Here is a 19904-nt window from a genome sequence, read left to right on the forward strand (position 1 = left end):
TTTAAATATTGCAAAAAAAAAAATCCCCTTTAAGAATTTTGAGAAGTGACAGCTCATTAATATTTCCGCTGCATCTACAGTTAGCATCAATCAGCACTCACCCGTGGGTAGCGCTAGTCACATCCATGGCTGCAAAACTGACGTGCTTGCATACTAACCAAGCAGGAATAGTTTGTGGTTGAAAATGTTATGCTTCGTGCAAAAATGAGAAAGGCAAATCTCAGTCCTCAATGAAATGTTGTTCAAACAACATAATTCTTTCAGTCCCACTCAACAAATATTTATCAGGCACCTACTGTGTATAAGACACTGTGTTGGGCACTGCAGGAGACCCGGAGATGAAAACCTGATCCCTGCACAAGGAGCTGATACACTAGTGCTTGAGAAATAAAACAAGTACAAGCATAGCTCAGTTCAATTATTCATTTATTGAAGACCATCAGGAGGCTGAAAGGAGAGACTATGAAACACGAATAAGAGATGTCCCTTTTCCTTAAGGATTTCACCACTGAGTAAGAGACACATATTTACAAAATTAGGCTTATTCTAGCGCAGATAATGGTAAGTGCTATAATGGAGGTTTAATCGAAATCCAGCAGAGGGCTTAACTAATTCTGGCTGGAGGACTGGGAAAGCATCACAGGAGGACTTATACTTTAGTTGGGCTTAAATGGATGAGTAGGAGTTTGGTGAAGTGGCTAGGAGTAAAGGAACAGACGAGTATGGCCAAGAGGTATAGAAACACAAGGCTATTTTTACACCATGTGGCTAGGATGAGTGCTAGCAGGTAGATGGAGGAGAGACTTGAACTTACAAGGTTTTGAGCAGACCAGAAAAATAGCACGATCATTTCTGTATTTTAAAAAGAGAGTTCTGGAGTCCCTCCCATCAGGAAACTTACACAAACCTCTTAGATAGCCTCATCCACCAGAGGGCAGACAGCAGAAGCAAGAACTACAATCCTGCAGCCTGTGGAACAAAAAACACAATCACAGAAAGATAGACAAGATGAAAAGGCAGATGTACCAGTTGAAGGAACAAGATAAACGCCCAGAAAAACAACTAAATGAAGTGGAGAGAGGCAACCTTCCAGAAAAAGAATTCAGAATAATGATAGTGAAGATGATCCAGAACCTCGGAAAAAGAATGGAGGCAAAGATCGAGAAGATGCAAGAAATGTTTAACAAAGACCTAGAAGAATTAAGGTAACAAACAAACAGAGATGAACAATACAATAACTGAAGTGAAAACTACACTAGAAGGAATCAATAGCAGAATAACTGAGGCAGAAGAACGGATAAGTGACCTGGAAGACAGAATGGTGGAATTCACTGCTGCTGAACAGGAAAAAGAAAAAAGAATGAAAAGAAATGAAGACAGCCTAAGAGACCTCTGGGATAACATTAAACGCAACAACATTCGCATTATAGGGGTCCCAGAAGGAGAAGAGAGAGAGAAAGGACCAGAGAAAATATTTGAAGAGATTACAGTCGAAAACTTCCCTAACATGGGAAAGGAAATAGCCACCCAAGTCCAGGAAGCACAGTGAGTCCCATACAGGATAAACCCAAGGAGAAACACGCCGAGACACATAGTAATCAAATTGGCAAAAATTAAAGACAAAGAAAAATTATCAAAAGCAGCAAGGGAAAAATGACAAATAATATACAAGGGAACTCCCATAAGGTTCACAGCTGATTTCTCAGCAGAAACTCTACAAGCCAGAAGGGAGTGGCATGATATACTTAAAGTGATGAAAGGGAAGAACCTACAACCAAGATCACTCTACCCGGCAAGGATCTCATTCAGATTCAATGGAGAAATCAAAAGCTTTACAGACAAGCGAAAGCTAAGAGAATTCAGCACCACCAAACCAGCTCTACAACAAATCTTGTGGGAAACACAAGACAAGAAAAGGACCTACAAAAACAAACCCAAAACAATGAAGAATATGGTCATAGGAACATACATATCAATGACTACCTTAAACGTGAATGGATTAAATGCTCCAACCAAAAGACACAGGCTTGTTGAATGGATACAAAAGCAAGACCCATATATATGCTGTCTACAAGAGACCCACTTCAGACCTAGGGACACATACACACTGAAAGTGAGGGGATGGAAAAAGATATTCCATGCAAATGGAAATCAAAAGAAAGCTGGAGTAGCTATACTCATATCAGATAAAATGGACTTTAAAATAAAGAATGTTACAAGAGACAAGGAAGGACACTACATAATGATCAAGGGATCAATCCAAGAAGAAGATATAACAATTATAAATATATATGCACCCAACACAGGAGCACCTCAATACATAAGGCAACTGCTAACAGCTATAAAAGAGGAAATCGACAGTAACACAATAATAGTGGGGGACTTTAACACCTCACTTACACCAATGGACAGATCATCCAAAATGAAAATAAAGAAACAGAAGCTTTAAATGACACAATAGACCAGATAGATTTAATTGATATTTATAGGACCTTCCATCCCAAAACAGCAGATTACACTTTCTTCTCAAGAGTGCGCAGAACATTCTCCAGGATAGATCACATCTTGGGTCACAAATCAAGCCTAAGTAAATTTAAGAAAACTGAAACCATATCAAGCATCTTTTCTGACCACAACGCTATGAGATTAGAAATGAATTACAGGGAAAAAAATGTAAAAAACACAAACACATGAGGCTAAACAATAAGTTACTAAATAACCAAGAGATCACTGAAGAAATCAAAGAGGAAATCAAAAAATACCTAAAGACAAATGACTATGAAAACACGATGATCAAAAACCTCTGGGATGCAGCAAAAGCAGTTCTAAGAGTGAAGTTTATAGCTATACAAGCCTACCTCAAGAAACAAGAAAAATCTCACGTAAACAATCTAAACTTACACCTAAAGGAACTAGAGAAAGAAGAACAAACAAAACCCAAAGACAGCAGAAGGAAAGCAATCATAAAGATGAGAGCAGAAATAACTGAAATAGAAACAAAGAAACAATAGCAAAGATCAATAAAACTAAAAGCTGGTTCTTTGAGAAGATAAACAAAATTGATAAACCATTAGCCAGACTCATCAAGAAAAAGAGGGAGAGGAAGGGCTTCCCTGGTGGCGCAGTGGTTGACAGTCTGCCTGCCGATGCAGGGGATACGGGTTCGTGCCCCAGTCCAGGAGGATCCCACATGCCTTAGAGCGGCTGGGCCTGTGAGCCATGGCCGCTGAGGCTGCACGTCCGGAGCCTGTGCTCCGCAACGGGAGAGGCCACAGCAGTGAGAGGCCCGTGTACTGCAAAAAAAAAACAAAAACCCAAGGAAACTTAAAAAAAAAAAAAAAAGAGGGAGAGGACTCAAATCAATAAAATTAGAAATGAAAAAGGAGAAGTTACAACAGACACCGCAGAAATACAAAGCATCCTAAGAGGCTACCACAAGCAACTCTATGCCAATAAAATGAACAACCTGGAAAAAATGGACAAATTCTTAGAAAGGTATAATCTTCCAAGATTGAACCAGGAAGAAATAGAAAAAATGAACAGACCAATCACAAGTAATGAAATTGAAACTGTGATTAAAAATCTTCCAACAAACAAAAGTCCAAGACCAGATGGCTTCTCAAGGTGAATTCTACCAAACATTTAGAGAAGAGCTAACACCCATCCTTCTCAAACTCTTACAAAAAATTGCAGAGGAAGGAACACTCCAAAACTTGTTCTATAAGGCCACCATCACCCTGATACCAAAACCAGACAAAGATACTACAAAAAAAGAAAATTACAGACCAATATCACTGATGAATAGAGATGCAAAAATCCTCAACAAAATACTAGCAAACAGAATCGAACAACACATTAAAAGGATCACACACCATGATCAAGTGGGATTTATCCCAGGGATGCAAGGATTCTTCAGTACATGCAAATCAATCAATGTGATACACCATATTAACAAACTGAAGAATAAAAACCATATGGTCATCTCAATAGATGCAGGAAAAGATTTTGACAAAATTCAACACCCATTTATGATAAAAACTCTCCAGAAAGTGGGCATAGAGGGAACCTACCTGAACATAATAAAGGCCATATACGACAAACCCACAGCAAACATCATTCTCAATGGTGAAAAACTGAAACCATTTCCTTTAAGATCAAGAACAAGACAAGGATGTCCACTCTCACCACTATTATTCAACATAGTTTTGGAAGTCCTAGCCATGGCAATCAGAGAAGAAAAAGAAATACAAATTGGAAAAGAAGAAGTAAAACTGTCACTGTTTGCAGATGACATGATACTATACATAGACAATCCTAAAAATGCCACCAGAAAACTACTAGAGCTAATCAATGCATTTGGTAAAGTTGCAGGATACAAAATTACTGCACAGAAATCTCTTGCATTCCTATACACTAATGATGAAAAATCTGAAAGAGAAATTAAGGAAACACTCCCATTTACCACTGCAACAAAAAGAATAAAATACCTAGGAATAAACCTACCTAGGGAGACAAAAGACCTGTATGCAGAAAACTATAAGACACTGATGAAAGAAATTAAAGATGACACCAACAGATGGAGAGATATTCCATGTTCTTGGATTGGAAGAATCAATATTGTGAAAATGACTATACTACCCAAAGCAATCTACAGATTCAGTGCAATCTCTATCAAATTACCAATGGCACTTTTACAGAACTAGAACAAATAATCTTAAAATTTGTATGGAGACACAGAAGACCCTGAATAGCCAAAGCAGTCTTGAGGGAAAGAAATGGAGCTGGAGGAATCAGACTCCCTGACTTCAGACTATACTACAAAACTACAGTAATCAAGACAATATGGTACTGGCACAAAAACAGAAACATAGGTCAATGGAACAAGATAGAAAGCCCAGAGATAAACCCATGCACCTATGGTTAACTAATCTATGACAAAGGAGGCAAAGATATACAATGGAGAAAAGACAGTCTCTTCAATAAGTGGTGCTGGGAAAACTGGACAGCTACATGTAAAAGAATGAAATTAGAACACTCCCTAACACCATACACAAAAATAAACTCGAAATGGATTTGAGACCTAAATGTAAGACCGGACACTATCAAACTCTTAGAGGGGGCTTCCCTGGTGGCGCAGTGGTTGAGAGTTTGCCTGCCAGTGCAGGGGACACGGGTTCGAGCCCTGGGCTGGGAGGATCCCACATGCCACGGAGCAACTAGGCCCATGAGCCACAACTACTGAGCCTGCGCATCTGTAGCCTGTGCTCTGCAACAAGAGAGGCCACGATAGTGAGAGGCCTGTGCACCGTGATGAAGAGTGCCCCTCACTTGCTGCAACTAGAGAAAGCCCTCGCACAGAAACGAAGACCCAACACAGCCAAAAATAAATATTAAAAAAAAAACCAAAAAATACTCTTAGAGGAAAACATAGGAAGAACACTCTTTGACATAAATCATAGCAAGATTCTTTTTGATCCACCTCCTAGAGAAATGGAAATAAAAACAAAAATAAACAAATGGTACCTAATGAAACTTCAAAGCTTTTGCACAGCAAAGGAAACCATAAAGAAGACAAAAAGACAACCCTCAGAATGGGAGAAAATATTTGCAAACGAATCAATGGACAAAGGATTAATCTCCAAACAGCTCATGCAGCTCAATATTAAAGAAACAAACAACCGAATCCAAAAATGGGCAGAAGACCTAAATAGACGTTTCTCCAAAGAAGACATACACATGGCCAAGAAGCACATGAAAAGCTGCTCAACATCACTAATTATTAGAGAAATGCAAATCAAAACTACAGTGAGGTATCACCTCACACCAGTTAGAATGGGCATCATCAGAAAATCTACAAACAACAAATGTTGGAGAGGGTGTGGAGAAAAGGGAACCCTCTTGTACTGTTGCTGGGAATGTAAATTGATACAGCCACTATGGAGAACAGTAGAGATGTTCCTTAAAAAACTAAAAATAGAATTACCATATGATCTAGCAATCCCTCTACTGGGCATATACCCAGAGAAAACCATAATTCAAAAAGACACATGCACCCCAATGTTCATTGCAGCACTATTTGCAATAGCCAGGTCATGGAAGCAACCTAAATGTCCATCGAGAGACGAATGGATAAAGAAGTTGTGGTACATACATACAATGGAATATTACTCAGCCATAAAAAGGAACGAAATTGAGTCATTTGTTGAGACGTGGATGGATCTAGAGACTGTCATACAGAGTGAAGTAAGGCAGAAAGAGTAAAACAAATATCGTATATTAACGCATGTATGTGGAACCTAGAAAAATGGTACAGATGAGCCGGTTTGCAGGGCAGAAGTTGAGACACAGATGTAGAGAACAAACGTATGGACACCAAGGGGGGAAAGCGGCCGGGGGGTGGTGGTGGTGGTGTGATGAATTGGGCGATTGGGATTGACATGTATACACTGATGTGTATAAAACTGATGACTAATAAGAACTTGCTGTATTAAAAAAAAAAAAAAAAGAGTTCTGGGACTTCCCTGGTGGTGCAGTGGTTAAGAATCTGCCTGCCAATGCAGGGAACGTGGGCTCGATCCCTGATCCGGGAAGATCCCACATGTCATGGAGCAACTGAGCCCGTGCACCACAACTACTGAGCCTGCGCTCTAGAGCCAGTGAGCCACAAATACTGAAGCCCGCGTGTTGCAACTACTGAAGCCCACGTGCCCAGAGCCCGTGCTCCACAAGAAGAAAAGCCACCTCAATGAGAAGCCCGTGCACCGCAAGGAACAGTAGTCCCCGCTCGCCGCAACTAGAGAAAGCCTGCGCACAATGAAGATCCAACGCAGCCAAAACTAAATAAATAAATTTACATATAAAAAAAGAGAGAGAGTTCTGGTGGCAGTTTGGTGGCTGAATAAAAAGGAGAGAGAGGGAGGCAGTTAGGAGGTTATTGCAACAGCCCAGCTGAGAGTTGTTGAATTAAAACTATGGGATTGGACAGACAGCTCTGGGGTGGAAACAGTAGTAGTCCATCAGCAACTTGATGTGGGGGGCAACTTACAGTCAGGATGATAAGAGAGGGTGACTCCGAGATCCTGAGTCTCAGGGAAGGAAACGAATTTTGTTTTTGCACATCTTGATTTTGAGAGTCTGTGGATAACGTATGTAGAGATACCCAGCCAGAAAAACAGGCACGTTGGCCATAAATCAGGACAGAAGGAGAGTTCGTTGTTGTGTGTCCATCATTACTGAGTACCCTCTTGGTGCCAGATGCCAGGCTAGGGGTTCAACAGAAAAAGGGGTAAGGTGAGGCCCCAGCTTCTGAGAAGTCCACAGTCAAGAAGGGGAAACACAGGTGCGAAACTAGAGGCATTACAAAGGAATACCAAAGCTGATGAACTTGGCTTAGAATCCTGGAGGAAGTGACACTTAAGGTGGCCCTCGTGGGAGAGAGGGGTTCACTAGGTAAAGAAAGGGGTGGAAGGTACTTCAGGCAGGGAGATGAGCATATTCAAAGACCAGGAGACTGAAAGGCTCCATGGATTTGAGGAATGGGGAAAAGCTTCATGTGTAGGAGAAAAGAGCAAGAGATGAGGCTGGACAGGCAGGCTGAGACCAGACCAGGAAGGCTGGTCAAAGGGCAGGGGGAAGGTAGATGGCAGTAACATAACGTGTGCTTTAAGATGATCCCTTGTGGCAGTGAGGAGGCTGGCCCCAAGGAAGGAGGGATCTGAGGCTCAGAGGACAGGGGACTGAGCATCGGCCCGAGAAGACGGCGAGGCCGTGAAGTGGGACATTAGCCGTGTTTAAGTGGAGCGAGCAGCTGTTCAAGTTCAGGGAAGGGCTGGCTCTGGTGACCAAATGGACTTCCTGGTGAAGATGCCAAGAGGGTTAATATCCTTGAGGTTTCTAGGTTCAGTTGCTGGAGGAATAATGATGCCTTTACCCAAGATTAAGAGATCAGGAGCCAGAACAAGATTCTCAGCTTCAGTAGTGCTAAGTCTAGAATGTAACGTAGGCTTTAAAACCTCAGTTACAAATGTTCTACACGTAAGAGACTAAAGTACTAGAAAACACATTTTAGCAAAATCTCAGTGTGTCGATTATTTTTAGCCAACCTTTAGTGCTAGGCTGTCTTCATCTTGCCTCCTGGATGCCTTCCTGACTGCTCATTTACAAGCACCCATCGGAACTGACAGCTGATTTTCACATTCATGGTGTAAAATTCACAGTGATCCTTCTGCCTGTCTCACCCTCCCACCTTCCCTTATCTTGCTATTGTGCTTCACGTTATGTTTGAAGGTCTTTTCTGGGAAACCTTCCCAACCAACATCCACCCCACCCAGTCATACCAACCTATAGGGGTTCTGGTGACTCTTCTGTGAGTTTAAACGGTAATCTGTGCACATCCCTATCTTAGATTTTACCATATTACAAAAAAATATAGGGCTGTCTTGTCCATTAGCAAACTCCTTCTTCAAGTACGAGGACTTATGCCTTACACAAAGCATGCGCTTAAAAAAAAAAAATCACATAATTTTTTCAGCAATCTGTGGTTCTGTCTGGTGTGACATTTTACCAGTCTCATCTAATAATGAAGACATTCTAGGATTCACTGGGCCCTGCCTGGAGTTCTGACTTAGAGTCCAGGGGTGCTCTGAACCTGGCTGGTCACAGGCCCAGGTGGGTGGTGACCTTGCAGCCATTCCCAAGGCAACTCGGGGTCAGCCCCGTTTCTCCTGGTGCTTTCTTTCTTTCTTTATTTTCGGTACGCGGGCCTCTCACTGCCGTGGCCTCTCCCGTTGCGGAGCACAGGCTCCGGACGCGCAGGCTCAGCGGCCATGGCTCACGGGCGCAGCCGCTCCGCGGCATGTGGGATCCTCCCGGACCGGGGCACGAACCCGCGTCCCCTGCATCGGCAGGCGGACTCTCAACCACTGCGCCACCAGGGAAGCCCCTCTCCTGGTGCTTTCTGATGAGAATCCCAGCAGGGACCCCTCCGAAGGGAACCCCTCTGGGGCAATTCTGTTTTATTTCCTCAGTGGGACACTACTGCTCAACCCCTCTGTAACTTACTCAGGCTTCCTCTTATCTCAGTAATTCATGGAAATCTGGAGGGAGGGAGTAGCATGTTTCAGAGAAGCAGGAGAAAGCCAAACACGTGCTCTCACTTAGCAAATTAACTGAGCGTTTACTCAGTGCCAGGCAATTCTGTGAAGTGCTGGGAACAGTGATGCATAAGACAGACATGGTCTCTGACTCATGCAGGAAGCAGCACCATTTAAGACACAGAGGACATTTACAAATACTTTCAAAGAAAGACTTCTTTACTATCCAAAGGTGCACACAGAGAAATTCCTGCAAAGCCAATTTCAAGGCGAAACAGGCTTCAGGAAGGAGGCCTGGCATCCAAAAGGAATAGAAGAGTCAAATTAGGCTTTTGCTCTGTCATTCTGCTCATGTATTTATCTGACGGTTCTTAAGAAAACCCTCTTGATGGCAAGGGCTGTTAGGTCCCTCTGGGGACTCACTCACCCCTTTGTGGTCATCACCCCTTTGTGGTCACAGCGAGTAACTGCAGGAGAATATCTCTGCACTTCTAAAAAATGGTTTCGTGGTGCACTATGTAATTTTGGACCAGATTTTCAAGGTTCAGCATTTGCGTTTTAAGTCTTTTGGAATTTACTTCGCTAGGGGAAAAATTCCCTTTTACAAAGAAAAAAATGTTGCTTAACGTACCTTTGTAATGTTTCTAATGAGATGGTAACTAAAACACAGATTCACGAGGAACAAATACATACTGGTGATTTTTAACCTAAAAATAAGCCAATTGATTAGTTAGAATATGATATTGTCAAGAGAAATAATGGGCAAAGCAGAGTGTAACAGTTAATAGCCAAGTGCTGGAAAACAATCATTCTACATGGTGTCAGAACGTTGATAAAAATGATTCTACTTTTCAGAAACCATTCTTATTTTGAGTAGTTTTCTTTTAAGATACAAAAATTAAAAATCAGGTTCTTTTAAAATACAAAACTCTGTTGGCCACATGAAATATTTCTAGTTAAAAATGCAGCCTGGGGCTTCCCAGGTGGCGCAGTGGTTGACAGTCCGTCTGCCGATGCAGGGGACACGGGTTCGTGCCCCGGTCCGGGAAGATCCCACATGGCGCGCAGCGGCTGGGCCCGTGGGCCATGGCTGCTGAGCCTGCGCGTCCGGAGACTGTGCTCCGCAACGGGAGAGGCCACAACAGTGAGAGGCCCGCGTACCGCAAAAAAAAAAAAAAAAAAAAAAAAAATGCAGCCTGGAGTCTCCAAGTTTAGGTTGGTAACACTTAGTTTTAATTCTGGGAATATCACCACTCTGAACCATACCATGAAAGTCTGGTCTGTTCCATACTTGTACATTTATATATTTTATTCTTCTGAGGTTTCCTTTTGTGCGTGTCCCCTCTCCCCCCAGGGTCTTACATGATTTACTTGCAGATAAAAGTGAACTCTCTCCCCATCTTCTTCTTTGTTCCACTTCTTTAAGGAAGCTGTCACATTCAGCCTTTTATCAGTCTTGTGAATACATGCATGCATTTACAGTTTCTTGCTGGATTATCAATTCCTTGAGGGCAGAGTGGGTACGGAGGTGAGGTCAGCTCTGAGCTCATGCCTGCCATGTGTTATCTCACTTCATCCTCACGACAACCTTACCCGGGAGGAATTTCTAATCCCGTTTTAATTATTAGGAAACTGAGGTCCACGTAGCTTCACTAAGGTCTCACTACCTGGAAAGAAGGGGAGAGGTGGGATTCCAAGTGAATTCTGCTTGACCTGTCTTATAAGCTCTTCTAGACCACGCTGCCTGGCAGAAATAAGGCCCATCCCGCTCCCTTCCCCAACTCCTTCCTCTCTGCCAAGCAAACAGCAGATGCCCGCCTGATACCTTCACCAAATAAGAGAACACACGCTTGAGCAAGTCGTGTGCCACAAAAGAACGAGATCAGATTTCCGTGTTTAACGTGTACCTATGGTTTATCCTCTAGGTACCACGGGGACATTAGCTTGATACCACCACTTTCAGTGACCCACCATACAGGTTCAGGGATAGGACAACACTCGGTTAAATGCTGCTGACTTTGTGGTGCCTTTGGAATTACGTGGAATGTCAATGTCTTCCGCTTCTTCTGGCGCTGCATTCTGTCTGCATGAGAAACTCTGGGGATAACAGGGATCCAATTATTGTGAAAAATGAAAGAAAGCAAGCCCTTAGCTAGATTCCTTGGCTTCTGGATGCTGACACCGCACTATTCCTTTTATCTCAGCTGTTGCTTCATATGCCATTTTTACTAAGATGATGGGAGGGCTAATGGAACATTAGAACATCACTCAGAATTCCAATTTTGTACTGAAGCGGTTTCTACCAGGGGAAAGGGGGGTGGGGAGAGGGAGAGAGAGACGGAGAGGGAGAGAGAGAGAAAGAACTCAGTATTTCTGCTGAATAAGAAATTATTTCTGTTGAACTCTAGTAGCCTCAAACCTGTTTTATTATTCAAAGGAGAAGAGACACAGAACTGCCTGGCAGAATGAATTTATGCAGGTTCAAAGGTTTTTCTGGAAAAAAGGCAGAAAGTCAAAGAAACTGAGAAATTTAAGTTCTGCTTTGACTCTCCATAGAAACCAGAAGTTTCTATTTATTTGGTGGGAACAATGTCATTCAGAGCCCAAATTAAGAGTCCCCAATTTAAAAATCAGACCTTTGGCTTCTCCTGTTTTCCAAAGGGAGTTTGAATACCTGGCTGCCGTGTAAAAGGCCACATTGGCTGCTTTGATGAATATCTACTCCTGCATTTTTTAGCACAGGTGTGGAAGCACACTGCTTGAAGACATTTTTTTTTCAGGGTAGATGTGGAGAAAGCAGAATAAAAAAAGCATAAATGCATTATTTATGCATTAAAAAAAGACCTGATTCTGGGAAGAAAAGAAAGATTTCTGGAAAATTAAACAGCTATATGAAAAACAAAAAGATCTGACAATTACAGGAAAGGATGTACACTTCTGTTATATTTTTGTGCAACAGTGGCAGGGATGCCTAGACAGTAGGAAACATCTGCTGTTCTCTGTGACAATGAGCCATACGGGCACTGGGAAGGTGAGAAGGTACATGGTGGCCATGCTGTTGGTACAGCCGTGGACTTGATAATTGGTAGCTCACTTAGCACCCAGTGTCTCTTCACAACTCAGTCCCGACCCTTCCCGAGCATCTTACAGGCACTTTAGGCACCTCCATGACTTTGTACACACCAGTCCCTTTGCCTCTAATATCCTTTGTCCCTCACTTTTCTTTAATCATCCTTCAAGGCCCAGGGTAAGTGTTGTCTCTTTGGTGAAGCCTTCCCTGGGGCTCCAGGCCAGGCAGGAGGTCAGGGCAGGGGACGCCAGATGACAGCATGGATTCTTGCCAGGCCCTGAGAGTATGTGGCCAAGAGAGCCCTTGTCGATACTGGTGTTTGCCAACCAACATCACTGGGCAGCAGGACCTATGACTAAGCTGATTCACTGAGAACCACGTGGGGTACCACTGGTTCTCAGTGAATGGGTAAGCAGGTACCATTGAGATAATCTGAACGCTTATTCATGGAGAAAACCCAGGAGGCAATCTGTGTGCCCAGAGGTCATCCCACGTATCCCTGGGAATGCTGAGCCATAAGCCAAGCTCTCCTGGGGCTCTTATAAAAGTTTCATGTTAGAATGTATCTTTTTGGAAAACGATGTCAAAATAATTTACCTGAGCATGGAACAGGAAAGAGAGAGAAGGGTTATTTATGCATAAATAACTTGTGAGCACTGGCCCACGAGTGCACCAGGGTCCTCAGGGCCTCGAGCGCAGGAAGCCAGACCTTCTTACCATGATCGCTTTCTGTTCCTGAGCGACCCCAGTAGCGACGCCTCCTTTCTGGACTGTGTGCATGCCGTTCGATGACTGCAGCTATAAATCGAGTATTGCTGACTGTGGAAGGCAAGGATGGTTAGTCACTCTTAGGCCAGTATCTTTATTGTATCAAGCGCATTTGCGCTAAGTAGCCTCATTCACATGATGGGGGGACTTATTCCTTGCAGAGCTAGAATGAGTCATTTTTCAACGATTCTGAGGATTAGGGGAGTTGGGTTTAGGACTGGGACAGCAAGAGGTCCCTAATGACACATCTCCAACATGCATCAAGGAGATATACTCTGTATAGTTGAAGGCCAAAGTATCTCAACACACATGGAGCTCTCTTTTGATAGAGAAATGTTCTTTTTTTCCCCCTGAGTTGTATACATTAGTTAAGGGATTTAAAAGAAATGCATGCCTGATGACTCCCTTTCTAAAATGCTATACTGGAAAGGAATGAGGAGGAGAAAGAAAGGGAAGAGTAAGGTGTTTTAGGCCAAAGTACTTAATGCAACAAAGAACACCCTGAAATTTTTTGAGATGTACTAGAACAAAGCAAATACCTACGCTTATTCCTAATGAAAATGGGGGAAAAAAAGAACCCCATCATGCCAAAGCATCTTAAACTTTAATACGAGAAAGCACATTTATTCTGGATTAGCTCCTGCTGCCACGTTCTGCACGGAAGCAGCCTGGATACTCACTGATGCCTCTGTCTTCGTGGCCGTCATCATCCCTTTCATCTCTGTCATTCTCCAGGTTGGACATACGCACTGACATTTCTACCCATCATTCAAAAGAGAGAAACATGACTATTTAATCAAACAAAATCACCCACTTTAATGCCCTGCAGAGTGTTCATTGGATGACTGGATGACAGCACTCCATCAATGAACTGATGCCCCATCTCATTTTTTTTTTTTTTAAAGGAGGAGGGAGCAGGAATCAGAAGAGAGAACAAGAGGTGAATAATCCAGTGGGGCACCTGAGATTGATTTCTGGAGACAGAGGAGAAAAGATGTTGACTGAGGCTAACAGGTCTTTAATCCTCTCCTCAAGTACCTGAAACGGAAGGAAGGGGTCTAAAACCACGGCTGACTGTGCTGATAAAATGGTGCTACAGAATGCTAGAAAAGGCCAGGCCTAAGGTTACACTGGAGGGCAGTCACCCTCAGTCAAACCAAACCGTACCAAGAGGAAAGAGCTTTGTGGTCAGCTCACTTACTAAATCAGGCAACACGATCCCATGATCCCCCGACAGGATTGCGACCACAGTGAAATATTCCAACATCGACTAATCATGACGGCTGCATGATTAGTCCAGGACGGCTCCTGGACTTTCCTGACCAAGTCCAGGAAAAATGATGAGTGAGTCTTATCTCCACAAAGGTCAGGGTAACACATCCCAAGGGGTTTGTAGGGAGGATGGGGATGGTCGTTAAATGGTTTTGTTCCTTGCAAACGAGCACAGATACCACATTTAACTCTTGATATGGAAGCCATAATTACCAATTAATCATTTTGTATCTGACTTCAAGTCCTTATGCAGGTTGGACAGTCCTTACCCTGTTTTAAGAGATGTGATCATTCCTTTGAATGTGTGTTCATTCACACAATATAGTAATAGCTGCAATAGAACAGATTCATGTTCTTGCCAGTAGTGGCCTGAGGTATCTTTGGTCTGCCCGTCTTTTCGGAACAGCAAAGGCAGCATACCTGAGCTTAGCGAAGAACAAAATTTCCCACTCAGCATCCCAGCTCCCCTGACTGTCTTATTCCACAGGCAAGCTATGGCGGGCTCACGCTTGTGTAAGGAGAGAGATAATCTAGGGATTTTCTGGGGAATCAAATGGGGCTTGCAGGATTTAGGCCCTAAAGAATGAGCTGTGAACTAAAGGAGGGAAAAGCAGGCTTTGGGGACCTCCGAATCTACTCCACAGTAGCAGGAAATGTAGCACTGGTCTTACAGTCGCTTAAAGGCTTACAACTGGTTACTGTCCTTCTCGCCTTGGAACAACCCTGGGAGCCTGCTGCCTCCTGGGGGAGCTTTGGGATTCCTTTCGAGCTCACCTTGGGCAGCAAGAGGAGACATATGCTGATGACTCCGGCGATGAATCTGATGACGGTATGCATACACGGCCAGGACCAAGACCATGATGCAGCCCATGATGCCTCCGGCCACGGGACCCACAGGGGCACTTTTAATCATGTTCAATGTGACAACCTCATCACCTTCATTAAAATAAACAAACAGACGTCCTTCATAAAGATTTCCCAAGTGTAGCAGGAGATGGGGACGGGGGTGAGATGGGAAGGAATGCAGTGGGAAGGGGTTTAGTGAAGATATGTAAGAACGGCGGCTTTAAGCTTTGAATCCCTTAAAGAAGACCCACTGGGATGTGGGAACAGGGCTTCCTTTAATTTCTGGTTCTCAGATGAAATGCTGCTTGCTTGCAGAGCACACAATTGGCAAGGACTTGTGAAATAAGCACGTGGTTGAGGATCCCTTAAACATGCAGCGCCCAGTCTAAGGGCCCAGCCCTGGGCTGTGCACTACTCTTAGTACAGAGGTGAGGCAGGGCAACGTGGGTCTCTTCACACATATTTACTCTACACGGTGTCATTTATTTCAGTGGCTCAGTCACGTGACCTCCAGAAAGGATCAAATTTCAAAGCTTATTGGGTTCCCTTTAAGACACTATTTGCACTTTTCAGACAGGAAACTGCAGGTAGGCATATAAAGTGACTTCTTGGAGCAAGGTCACTTCAACCGTGTCCTAACCTGGTCCGCTAGTCATACGAGAGCTCAGAACCCTTCCTCACATATAGGAAAAGCTTTTCTTCCACAGACAGGCTAATGTGGGGAGATGTCAAAAAAGGCATTAACTAAAGGCTTTTCACTTGCCAAGCTAAGCTTGACGAGCTTGTGGTAATTCCAGAAAGACACTGAGAAGATCTCAGGGTGGGTATGCAGGTAGTATTTTTGAGGTCTTGGGGCCTAATCCCAATGGTATTCCTCCCCAAAACGTCCCTGTCCCCCACCCCAAGCCACCCCACTGCACTGGATAGCTCTGGCTTTTGCCGACCTCAAGGACCTAAATACTAATTTGTAGCCGTAAGATTTCTGCCTTCAAAAGTTGTGAGGGAAGGTAGCAGCAGGAAAGCGATATGCACGGGTCACTCTGCCCATCACCAGCCCTGTGTTTCTGACAGCTGGGATCCACATTCACACAACCCCACAGTTCAGCTGCTCAGAAATCAGGCCTGATTTTTCTCAGAACAAGCTTTATGGGAATGAATTCCAGGCTTGCAAAATTTGGCAGGAAAGATGGCTGCTTACTCTGCACAGTATAGCTAGCCAGCTTTGAAAGTAATTATTTGCCTTGGTTTTGCAACTAAAAACTACTGGCAAAGAAATCAGGGAAGTAGGGTAGAGAATTATTTTAAGATCTCTGTCCTAGTATAGAGGCAAGAAAATACGTTTTCAAGAATCAAATTATTCTGGGTTCCCCAAAAACATACCTATTGCTCCCATGTCATCAACATAGGGACTTTTGGCTCCAACGATCCCCCCGAAGCATTCTTTCTGGGGAGCACAGTAGGATTTGTCCAAGTGGGTCTTGCCATCGCTGTCTACCATGCACCATTCACAATCCAGCACACCAAAGCAGTCCCTGCCAGAAAGACAACGCTGAATATTCCAGAAAGCGGTGTCATGCAGGAGAGAGCACATGGACTTGGGCATCAGATAGCTCTCAGGGGTTCCATGACTCACTAGTGCTATAACTCCTTGAGCCTGAATTTCCTTTCCTTATAAAAGGAGAACAGCCATAGCCTGCCACGGGAAAGCTGTCTAATGTCCCTCAACAACCTGGAGATGAGAGAAACAGAACCGCTCTCTGCGCATCAAACCATGAAGTCCACACATCATGGATTAGTGCAGGGTCACTCAGAATCATCTTAAAAGACCACATGGCCCCAAGGTTTGTTAGACTTTGGCCTAACACTCCCCAGGTATATGGTCATTAAAAAAAAAAAGAAAAAGGAAGGAAGGAAAAATTGATCAAACAAGTTGGGGAAACAGTGGATAAGTTCAACAGATTTCTTTGCTGCCAATTTCTTAGAACTTTTAACATGTTGAGTGCATTCTGACACAGTGTTTCTCAAGCTTAACAGGCTTTGGGTTACTGCATAACACACCGAATTAATCTATCTGAGGCCCTACCATTCCTTTGCTAAAATACATACTGAAAGTAAAACTGGCTGCCCCTTTCACCCAGTAATTTTGTTGAATCAAACTGCAGCTTGCAGTTGTTTAGTCCCAAACACCCTAGGGAGGAGGGGGAGGTGCCGCTGTTTAGTCCCAAACACCCTAGGGAGGAGGGGGAGGGAGCAGGGAGCGTGTGGCTTTCAGTTCTCAACACTCCTGTAAAGCATATCTGCTTTCTAAGAAAGAATTGATGAGCTTCAATGTATCACACATAGAGCTGGGTTCTGTTTCTAGAACCCATGAGTTCCTGCCCCCTTGCCCTTGCTTCTTCATGCCATTTCCTCTCTTACTCCTCTTATTTCAAGAATAACTTTCCCATCCACAGATGAGGCTACTAAGGTATGGTACATGTGCCAAATAGCTGTAACAAGTGGAAACCAGATAACATTAAACCTGGTAGATAAAGGGCATATCAAAATCAGTTCTGGACCTGAAAAACTGGTACATCTTTTTAAAACATCAAGAATGGGGATGATAAATACCATCTGGACAGCTCAAGGAGGCTGTCGGTCCCTATTCTTTGCTAGGTTCTGCTCCTGCAGCTATGATGTTGACGTGAAACCAGCACCGGGCACTGCTTACCCACTCTCCATCCTCTGACTGCACCTGCTGTTGACACACTGGTGAAGAGCCTCCTGCAGGCCAGGGTCAATGGTTGTGTACGTCACTGGCTCCTGGTGGACTTCACAGCTTGGGTTTCTACGTAGGAGCAAGTCTGAAGGTTAGGACCAAGACCATCCATATTCCAAACTCATCATGCCCTTGGCCCCTGACAGTGTCAAACAGATCTGGGTTTGAATCCTGGCTTTGCCACTTAGCTCTATGAAACCTTGGGCCAATCTGGCCTGAAAATCTGTCACTGAGATAAATAATGCTATATTATGGGTGAGCATCTGTGTGTGTGAAATGTTCCTACATGTTTATCAAAGGGTTAATTTGAAAACTAAGTGACAGGGCCTCCCTGGTGGCGCAGTGGTTAAGAATCTGCCTGCCAATGCAGGGGACATGGGTTCGAGCCCTGGTGCGGGAAGACCCCACATGCCACGGAGCAACTAAGCCCATGTGCCACAACTACTGAGCCTGCACTCTAGAGCCCTTGAGCCACAACTCCTGAAGCCTGGGCGCCTAGAGCCCATGCTCTGCAACAAGAGAAGCCACTGCAATGAGAAGCCCACGCACCGAAATGAAGAGTAGCCCCCGTTCGCTGCAACTAGAGAAAGCCCACATGCTGCAACGAAGACCCAACGTAGTCAAAAATAAATAAAGTAAAAAAAAGAAAGAAAGAAAGAAAGAAAACTAAGTGACTTATTGGACATACAGTATCTGACACATGTTAGGCACTTAGTTAATGCTTGTAACAGTCTCATATTTTTTGTAAGTAGCACATATACTCAAAAATTTTTTAGCATTTATATTCAAACCTGAAAGTGGACTTCATTTTAAGACACTATGGAGTTTGAAAACTGGCTCACTGAACGGTTCCATCATTAGAATGAACCACCTTCTTATACTTCCAACTCGAAACAAATCTATAAACAAGACTCCCATTATAAATATGCACACACACGCACATTTTAAATTTACCTGTTCTCTGCATTGGTGAGGTTGCCAGTGCACTCATTGACCTCTAGAGGGCACTCACAAGGACATTCACATTCATTTTGTTCCATTCTGAAAAGGAAAAAGAAAGTTACTATGCAGAAGGTTGATAAACTATATATTGTACATGCACTGAGGGAAATGAAATAAGGACACCATGAGCTAGTTAAAAGGGACAGTAAAAGTTATCACTGAAGGTTTAAATACACAACTGACCTCAATCCATTGTTCTTTGGACAAGGATGCTACGAACAACACAGCTCTAAATGCTTTTGTAACCAGGACTTTCCTTTCCTCTAGGACACACCTGAACACTTCATGTTTATTTTGCAGTTGGCATCAGTTAAAATATTCAGTAGTGTGGTAAACAGAGAATATGACCCGTCCCATTTTTACCGGTGACAGTTGAGACAGAGCCGGTCCACCATGCTACAAGCACAGAAGGCCAGAGAGTCACACGTTTCGTTGACAATGCCGACAAATGCATTGGTTCCCGGGATCCTCGCCAGTCTGTACTTAGAACAGTGACTGCCGTGCACAAGGTTTGTCAGATCCCCCTACAGACAATAGAGTTGTCAGAAGTGACAGACAACAATGCAAAGTTTCAGCTCTACCATCCTGAAAACAACCCTTCAACCAACTGCTGAAAATACTTCAGTCCAACTGAAGCAAGCATCCTTTTCTTCGTTCTATAATAAGAAAATGTGGTAGCTGGCTTCATGAAATGTCTACAGTATTTGAAAGCCAAAGATTCTAAAGCAGCATCGTAAAGTTGAGTATGGTCATTTTTTCTGCACGTGTCATATGTAGTAGGCCAATTATTTAAGCCCATGTTGGTTTCCACGCCAGTTATCCCTTACGTGTGCATGGTGAGGATAAGCCTAACCCTGAGAATCATGGCACTGAATCGTTTCTTAAAGGGTCTAGACGAATTCTTTACTGCCTGGAAGATGCCCACCTTTACAATATAAGCAATAATATAGGCTTATCAGCCTGTTAGCTCCAATAACCAGGAATGTTCCAGTTCCATTTTGGAATAACTTGGGCCATTAAGAATTTATTCTAATTCATATTCCACTAAAATTTGCATGTCTGAAAAATTTCTACTGGAATATCCCAGCTTCTCTGC

General features: G+C 43.5%; 1 protein-coding gene across 2 annotated transcripts in view; it reads right to left on the reverse strand.

Annotated features, from left to right (window-relative positions):
- The window catches only part of CACHD1 (cache domain containing 1), a 234246-nt gene that overhangs the window by 19540 nt on the left and 194802 nt on the right, over positions 1 to 19904 (reverse strand). For both annotated transcript variants that reach the window (XM_060304780.1, XM_030865831.2), the window contains exons 20-26: positions 19172 to 19332; positions 18761 to 18847; positions 17759 to 17875; positions 16429 to 16580; positions 14977 to 15138; positions 13611 to 13688; positions 12880 to 12981 (exon numbers count right to left, since the gene is read on the reverse strand). In XM_060304780.1, the coding sequence (XP_060160763.1) occupies positions 12880 to 12981; positions 13611 to 13688; positions 14977 to 15138; positions 16429 to 16580; positions 17759 to 17875; positions 18761 to 18847; positions 19172 to 19332 (859 nt within the window). The remainder of the gene's footprint in view (positions 1 to 12879; positions 12982 to 13610; positions 13689 to 14976; positions 15139 to 16428; positions 16581 to 17758; positions 17876 to 18760; positions 18848 to 19171; positions 19333 to 19904) is intronic.

The sequence above is a fragment of the Globicephala melas genome, chromosome 1, assembly GCF_963455315.2.
Source record: "Globicephala melas chromosome 1, mGloMel1.2, whole genome shotgun sequence".
In the NCBI taxonomy this organism is placed as follows: domain Eukaryota; kingdom Metazoa; phylum Chordata; class Mammalia; order Artiodactyla; family Delphinidae; genus Globicephala; species Globicephala melas.